The 8,703-nt window shown below is 42.2% G+C and overlaps 1 protein-coding gene across 1 annotated transcript; it reads left to right on the top strand.

Annotated features, from left to right (window-relative positions):
- Positions 1–2,884: 2,884 nt before the first annotated feature.
- On the top strand, positions 2,885–8,391 carry EEF1E1 (eukaryotic translation elongation factor 1 epsilon 1). Its single transcript, XM_075272185.1, has 4 exons — positions 2,885–3,005; positions 4,131–4,331; positions 6,568–6,663; positions 7,953–8,391. Exons 1-4 carry the CDS (start codon positions 2,919–2,921, stop codon positions 8,091–8,093), a joined length of 525 nt encoding a protein of 174 aa, XP_075128286.1. The 5' UTR covers positions 2,885–2,918; the 3' UTR covers positions 8,094–8,391.
- The last annotated feature ends 312 nt before the right edge of the window (positions 8,392–8,703 follow it).

Raw genomic sequence — 8,703 nt, 5'->3', positions numbered from 1 at the left:
CGTGAGACTTTTGTGTTGAAGTTACTTTGTATTTGAGCTGCTATATATACGGTGTTGTGAGAAACTTTACATAGTGACTTTGGGACAGAAGTATTTGAAGTTAACCCTTTCCCGCCGATGGCATTTTTTGATTTTGGTTTTTGACTCCCCTCCTTCTAAACCCCAAAACTTTTTTATTTCTCCGCTCCCAGAGTCATATGAGGTCTTAATTTTTCCTGGGACAAATTTTTCTTCATGATGCCACCATTGTTTATTCTATATAATGTACTGGGAAGCAGGGAAAAAATTCTGAATGGGGTGGATCTGACGAAAAAATGCATTTCTGCGACTTTCTTAGGGGCTTTGGTTTTACGGCGTTCACTGTGCAACCAAAATGATATGTCCCCTGTATTCTGTGTTTCGTTACGATGCTGGGGATACCAAATTTATATGGTTTTATTTACTTTTTGACCCTTTAAAAAAATCCAAAACTGTGTTAAAAATTTTTTTTTTGAAAAGTCGTCATACTCCGACAGCCGTAACTTTTTTATACGTCCGTGTATGGGGATGTATAGGGCGTCTTTTTTTGCGGGGTCGGGTGTACTTTTTAGTTCTACCATTTTCGGGAAATGTTATTGCTTTGATCACTTTTTATTCAAATTTTTATCAGAATCAAAACAGTAAAAAAACGGCGGTTTGGCACTTTTGACTATTTTTCCCGCTACAGTGTTTACCGAACAGGAAAAATATTTGTATAGCTTTGTAGAGCTGGCGATTTCGGATGCGGGGATACCTAACATGTATGTGTTTCACAGTTTTTAACTACTTTTATATGTGTTCTAGGGAAAGGGGGGTGATTTGAATTTTTAATCCTTTTTGTTTTTATATCTTTTTAACTTTTTTTTAAACTTTTTTTTTTTGCATTTATTAGACCTCCTACGGGTAAGATAAGATAAGATAATCCTTTAATAGTCCCACCTTGGGGAAATTTCAGCGTGTTACAGCAGCATAGTAATACAGATACAGGATAATACAGAGTAATATGTTACAGACGTAGACACAGATAAGCTGAGAAGAGAAGATATACTAGGAGTCCATGGCAGCTAAGGAAAAACAGAAGAGAAAGAGGAAGACCTCATGGTCATCCTCATAATCATTAGTTCTCTGTGCGGAGAGCTCTTCGTTTGGTCTGATGTAGATTATACAGCCTGGTCGCGGTTGGAAGGAAGGACCTGCGATAGCGCTCCTTCTCACACTTGGGGTGAAGAAGACGGTCGCTTACAGTGCTGCCAAGTCCCATCAGGGTCCCATACATGGGGTGGGATTTGTTCCCCCGCATGGAGGTCACCACAGACAGTATCCTTCTGTCACCCACCACCTGTACTGGGTCCAAGGGGCTCCCCAGGACAGAGCTGGCCCTCCTGATCAGCCTGTCAAGTCTATTTCTGTCCCTGGTTGATATACTGCTTCCCCAGCAGGCCACACCGAAAAAGATGGCTGAGGCAACCACAGAGTTGAAGAAGGCCCTAAGAAGTGTCCCCTGGACTCCGAAGGCCCTCAGCCTCCTGAGCAGGTAGAGTCTGCTGTGGCCCTTTCTGTGCAGCGCCTCCAGGTGATCAGCCCAGTCTAGTTTATTATTGAGGAGCACGCCCAGGTACTTATAGGTCCTGACTATCTCAATACATGTTCCTTGGATCTCCACCGGGGTCGGAGCACCTCTCCGTTTACTAAAGTCCACCACCATCTCCTTGGTCTTCCCAGCATTAATCCTGAGCTGGTTCTGCTGGCACCATTCAACAAAATCCCGGTTTAAGTCTCTGTATTCCCTATCATCGCCATCAGTGATAAGGCCGACTATAGCAGAGTCATCGGAGTACTTCTGTAAGTAACAGAAGTATTGACATGGGTGGGCGGTGTCGCGGATTGTCAGACCGGTGGGGGTCGGCAAACATGGCTGCTCCGGGGCGTTAAAGAGAACCTCCTGGAGTATAGTTAAGGTGAGGGGCAAAGTGGTAAAGTATATGTATATGAGATTGTGTGGGGTTAGGGGCGAGGCTGCAGAGGGTAATATGAATTTTGGGGCTTGCTATGGTCCAAAGTGTGTGAGATTGCAGAGATGGTGGTGTGAGTTTGGGGTTTGTGGGGGTCCTGGCACAAACGTATGTGCGCTATTGTGACAAAAAGTAGCCTATTGCGCAATCGGGTGTATTAACTATGTTTGTAGAAACTTTCAGCCAAATCGGTCAAGCAAGTTTTGCGTGATTGAGGAACAAACATCCGAACATCCAAACTCACAAACTTTCACAGGATGTATCTATGTCCAGGAATGTGTATTTCCTGTATTCTTATTGATAATCATATACATATATAATGTCTCTCTTGGCCAGTTCTGGCTCCTTCCTATAGACACTCCACTCTACCGTAGCTGCTCCTGTAGTCAGGTGACTAGATTGGAGTTTCTGGCGGCAGCTCCTATTAGCAACTCCATTCTAGTCACTTCAGTACTGAACAGTCTACATTGGAGTTGATTCTAGTAGTTTCTGCCTCCAGCAACTCCAATCTAGTGACCTCACTAGTGAATTGTCTAGATTGGAGTTGCTCCTGGTAGGTCCTCCCTACAGTAACTCCATTCTAGCCCGTTCACTAGTGAGGTGACTAGATTGGAGTTGCTGGAGGGAGGACCTACCAGGAGCAACTCCATTCTAGACGCAACCGACAGGGAAACCTAGGAACAGGAGACACGGCCGGCGAGTCTTCCCTTCTACATCTCTATGGTTCTGCAGTACCCGCCCCCTGAGTTGTCCACCAATCATCGCTAGTGACGTAGGGACACTGCCTATATTCTGACCAATTAAGTCAAGAATTTTCGGAGGGGCGGGGAGTATGTCTCAGTTGTGTGGTTGGCAGCATGAGCTGTCTTTTGTGATTTGCCAACCAAGATGGCGGTGGAGGAGCTGACCGCGTTGGAGAAATGTCTAGGGTTGAAGGCAGGAAAGTACAGCAGCCGTGCCCAGGGGAGCAGCCAGGTGAGCTGTGACGGGAACTGTGAGCTGTAGGGAACTGCTGGAGATGAGACTGGACGGTCTAGGATTAGTGATCGGTCATGTTTAGTGAATGACCATGGCCGGTGCCATTTATACTGTATAGTGCAGATATCTGGCCACAGCTGCTCACAGCATGTAGGTGCATGCGGAGTTATATACGTGGATATGCCTGTCTGACTGCTTGCACGTGACAGGTGTGAATAGTGACCTTGTCACACAGTGCTGTTCTGTTGATACGATCATTTAACTGTGACAAATATTTATGCTGTATTAATAAGATATGAGCTCTGCTGCCCATTTGGGCAACCGATCAGTGGGGGTCCTAGGTGTTGTGTACACACACACACACACTAATATTTTACTAGAGAATAGTTTAGTGGAAACCCCCTTTAACAAGGACAAACAAGACTGTCCACAACCAATCCCCTCCATCCATCTCTGACCAAATGTCTGGTCCTCACTACACCTCCTACTTTGTTCTCCCCTTGTCTGCTCCTCCCACAACAGTCTCCAAAATTCTCCATATCTTCAGAACACCCACACTCCCCGTACAGTCCTATCATTTATTTAGCTATTGTTTATTGTACTTACTTTTTGTCTTATGAAAAAAGTTTATGTAACATAACATGTACAGTATCCTTGAGAAAATAAAATAAATAGGTTGCTTGAGGTACCACACCTCAAAGGTCTGACTGACAACCTTTACACTATGGTAGGCTGTAGTTGGTGAAACAGAAAAGAATGGGGTAGATTTGATTATCTTCCCCATCGTTCTTTGCTGCCCATATCAACAAAACATAGTTCTTTGCTGTCTGTTACAAAATGAAAGCTATGCTGAGATTTGTTTTATTTTACTCTGCTGTCATTGGTTGCTATGGGCAAGTGGTTTTTGTTTCTTTTAAGATGGTGTGATAAATTTGCCACCATAGTGCTATACTTAGTCTGGATTAGATGGAGCGTAGTTGTGTTATACATTGGCCTCAGTAATGATCCAGGATGCAATGAGTGCCTACTCTTCCTCTAGCAGCCAGAATATTTTATACCCATGAACATTTCAATTTCATATAATTTTTTTTATAATTCATTTATTTTTTTTTTTATGCCCAGGTTCCTGTGCTTCAAACCAATAAAGGCCCCAGCTTAGCAGGCCTTGCCACCATTGCCTCCCATTTAGTTAAACAGGCCAAGAAGGAGGAACTGTTGGGTGTTTCATTTGAAGAGAAGGCAATTGTACAGCAATGGTTGGAATACCGAACAACACGCATAGACAGAGTAACCAACAAGGAAGACGTCAGAACTACACTAAAGGTTAGTAATGAGCACAGGTTTTGACGCAATGTTCTGTGATATAGGATTTCCTGTTTATTGGGGTTTTATTGCTGGAATAGAAGAGTACACTTTTAACTGATTGTCCAGAGAGTTTTACTCCATTGCTATGGTTTTTTTTTTTTTAATGCTGGACCTCTGGGTTCCAGGCTAGTTTCAACCCCAGACTACATGATGGTAAGCAGCACCTAGGTCCCAGGTCACTGTGCCTGCACCCTCTTATAATGTTTTCACCACTAGTTACCTGTACTGTGTGAGCTGACAGACTATAGTAAAGCCAGCCCACATAGCACAGGTAACTAACTACCTGTGAAACAGGGAGAGGAGGGGGAGCAGCTCGGAGGCCTGGTGCTGGTTCGTTCGGATCATGTGAAGCGGAGTGGGACCCAGCCTCGAATCTCCAGGTACAAAATGAAATAGCACCAGAGGGCAAGTGAATAAAATAAAACTCCCTGGACAACCTGTTTAAGTGAATATTAGACATATCCATAAAAATTATTTACTTAATAAGCTCATTTATGTTTCCTCCAGGTGAGGACACACAAAGAGTCTGTGATCTGCCTTTTTTCTATCCTATTATTAACAATTTTTTGCTTGGTACTTGTAAATGTCAGTTTGGTTGTGTAAGTAAACCTGTAACTCTTCACAGCCGTTAAACAAGTAGCAAGTAATGGTCAACCGTGTAATAGCGCCCAGTGCTGGGTGTGAACTTGTGCTAGTAGCTTGTCATTTATATAGATTTATTATTTTCTATGGGGCAGTGTGCTGGCCATTAAAGAGGACCTTTCATCAAGTTGGGCACAGGCAGTTCTATATAGTGCTGGAAAGCTGACAGTGCGCTGAATTCAGCGCACTGTCAGCTTTTCCGATTTTTGTGCCCCGGGTAAAGCGCTATCGGTCCCGATACCGTAGCGCTTTACAGTCAGAAGGGCGTTTCTGACAATTAGCCAGGGACGCCCTTCTGCCCAGCAGCGCCTATCGCGCTGTACTGTGAGAGCGGGGAGGAACGCCCCCTCCCTCTGCTCACAGTGCTCGTCCATAGACAAGTATTATCAGAAGGGAAAGGGGCGTTCCTCCCCGCTCCACAGTACAGTGCGATAGGTGCTGCTGGGCAGAAGGGCGTCCCTGGCTAAGTGTCAGAAACGTCCTTCTGACTGTAAAGAGCTACGCTAAGGGGACCGATAGCTCTTTACCCGGGGCACAGATTGGGAAAGCCGACAGTGCGCTGAATTCAGCGCACTGTCAGCTTTCCAGCGGTATATAGAGCTGCCTGTGCCCCAAACCATGAAAGGTCCTCTTTAAAATGGCTAGCACACAGCCATGAACGTTTGTTGTATAAATAAGCTGTAAGGCTAAGGCCCCAAGTAGCGAACCACAGCTAAACAGCGCAGTGGAAACATCATTGCTTTTTTTATATATGTTTTCTATGCAGGATTTCTTCCCTTATTAAACCTATATGGAAAACGCAAGCGTTTCCTCAGGAAAAGTTGATATGATGTGGGGGTTTTATTAAAAAAAAAAAAAAAATGCACCTTTTCCAGTTTTTGTTTTTTTGTTTGTTTTTTTTTTTTCATCCCCACAATATGTGGAACTGTAAAATGCAGGGTAAGGTTATGTTCACACAGAGTATTTTGAAGGCGGATTTTGATGCGGAATCCGCCTCAAAATCTGCCTATAAAAACGTATCCATTCATTCCAATGGGAGTCACTTGCTTTTTTTTCAAAGCAGCATGCCCTATCTTCACATAGATTCCGTGGCTGAGTCAACCACAGTGTCCACAGCTCGAGACGCCTTCCTGCTTAGGCCCATTCATTTGGGCTTAATCAGGAGCAAGATGCCAATGCACTGTATTGGCATCCTGTCGCGGGTAGCTGCACCAAAAAACCACACAGCGGAAAAGGTTTCTGCTGTGTGAACTTACCCTAATAGGGTGCTTAAAGGGTTTTCCAGACTTTATCAATTGATGACCTATCCTTGGGTAAGTGTGGTATATTTTGTATTTGGAACTATGATACTAAACCATAAAATATTAGGGATTTCAGTTACATTTCCTACCACTAGCAGAAAAAGAAACCCCTTTTTATTTATAAAGTGATTGCTACAAAGGCATCTCATTTTAGAGGAAATTGTGTGATGTGTTTTTTATGGTCTCAATTGAACAATGTGTCGTTATTACGGTCTTATTTTTTATTGCTGTGTTGCTCTATTTTTTCCTAGGATCTAAATTCCTATTTGGAGGATAAAGTATACATGGCAGGAAATAAGATCACTTTGGCCGATATATTAACTTATTATGGTTTGCATCCAATCATTGTAAGTATCTTGTCAACGAAAATAAGCAGATTTATTGCTGATTTGCAGCGGAATTTACCCTATGCATTGGGTCTTGTATATTGTTCTCAGCAATGTTTCAGTTAGGTAATAGTCAGGGCACAGACTATCGGGAGTTCTTCTGTAGAGGTGGGTGCAGGTCCCAGAGGTGTGGAGATGCCATAAATTTCATTTGTGTGAAAACCCCATAGAGCTAAGGACATATTCCCATTCCATTGGAAGCCACTGTTGGCTTTGGCTAAAAAAAAAAACCTGAGAAAAATTTGCAAATGAAAAAAATAAACTTTTTCCAGAACATGTGGCCAAGCCATAAAGGAGTATTCCCATAAACATACGGTAACTATATTAATATTTGTAAAAAAAAAAAATTTAAAAAAAAAGACAATTTTGCAGTGTTACAGATTTTCTCTAACCATCTTAGTGGTGACTGTTGCTTGATATTTTGCCAATGGATACAACCATGAATGCAGAAATTTTCTATGGTCTGGTTATCAGGTAGTGGCACTACATGCACGAGAAGATAACCCAGTCACAATAAGGAAATAAGGACCGGATATCCACTATAGAAAATTTGTTCTCTTTGTTGAATCCATTATAACCAATCAAGACAGCAGACCAACCAACTAAGACTATTGAAGAACATCATAAAAAAATCTGCATCATTTGAAATTATTTATATTTGCAGAAATCTTTATTTGTCTACAAATGTATATATGTTTATGTTCATAGGAATACCCCTTTTGAGCTTACGTTTTCTTCCGCCTGTCTTTCTGTCAGTCCTCTGTACTGATATGAATAACTGGCTATGAGCAGGTCTTTGGTCCTATTACATATTTGGGCAGAAAGCTGCTGACTGCTGAGGAGGGGAAAGCATAAACTCTCACAAAAGACCATCTGAGTAGTAAATAACTTGTTCACATATCCATCAGTTCAAGTATTTTTGACAGTGTGCTACCTATGGCATCAAATATACTGAAACCTCAATAACAGGACCCAGTGGACTTTGGTTTTAGGCTAGGGCTATACTGTTATTTTGGCTGCAACACAAGCCATTCTGTCAAAAATCGCATTGCGACTTGCAAGTTACTGTCGTCCGATGGTCACAAAAAATGTGATTGTGTTGCGGCAACTGGCGACCACATCCACTTTCATTAGCTACATACACTGAGATCTCTTGCCACATGACTTGTGTTATCACCGTGTAGTTATAGCCTTACTGTTGTTTACAGATTTCTTGGCTGATCTTTATTTTTTTTTTTTTTTTCTTCTAGGCTGACCTTTCAATCCAAGAAAAAGAGAGCTATATCAATGTGTCCCGGTGGTTTAGTCACATACAGCATTACCCCGGTGTTCGACAGCATCTCCCGAACTTAGTCTTTATTAAGAACAGAATCTATACTAATGTCCATTAACTGTTCAGCTCATAGTTGCAGGCACAGATACGATTGTTACTCCCCTTGCTACCCCTATTTGTGTCTATACCTCATTTGTGTATGGCAGGTATAAGAAGTATTTGCAAATTATCTAACAACATGTACCATTTTCTTATTTATTTTAAGCAGTTTACCTTCTGGACTGGTCAATAGAATACAGAACAATTCTACTTTATCATTGTATTACGTTACACCTGGGTTTTGTAATAATTTTTTTATTGTTCCAGATTTTCCCTGTTTTTATAATGGACTGTGCCAATAAAGAGCGGCAAATATGGCTATTGCTGAGTTTGCTTTTATTTATTTTTTTATTTTGCTTTTGAAAAATTAAAAAAAAAAATTACAAAAGGAGGCAGTGATCAAGGCAGGCTGACACAGAGACCCCTCAACGCAATAGATTGACTATAACTAATACCTGAAATCTACACCTGTCCCTGACTGGTGTAGATTTCAATTCTAGTGCATGGGACCTCCCGCTGTGCGCCAGATGTAGTAACAGGGCAGAACCTCTTACCCCTTTTCCGACATCTTCCGTACTATTATGGCAGATGTCGGGCTTTTAAAGGGATTCTATCATTTGAATTCTCTT

Source organism: Leptodactylus fuscus, chromosome 4 (assembly GCF_031893055.1).
Source record: "Leptodactylus fuscus isolate aLepFus1 chromosome 4, aLepFus1.hap2, whole genome shotgun sequence".
In the NCBI taxonomy this organism is placed as follows: domain Eukaryota; kingdom Metazoa; phylum Chordata; class Amphibia; order Anura; family Leptodactylidae; genus Leptodactylus; species Leptodactylus fuscus.
This window is presented reverse-complemented; position numbering and strand designations above follow the sequence as displayed.

Excerpts from the sequence above, each read along its gene's own strand:
- EEF1E1 (XM_075272185.1), top strand. The coding sequence starts at position 2,919 with ATGGCGGTGGAGGAGCTGACCGCGTTGGAGAAATGTCTAGGGTTGAAG. Across the intron at positions 3,006-4,130 it reads GTGCCCAGGGGAGCAGCCAG|GTTCCTGTGCTTCAAACCAA; the intron begins GTGAGCTGTGAC and ends TTTTATGCCCAG. Across the intron at positions 6,664-7,952 it reads ATGGTTTGCATCCAATCATT|GCTGACCTTTCAATCCAAGA; the intron begins GTAAGTATCTTG and ends TTTTTCTTCTAG.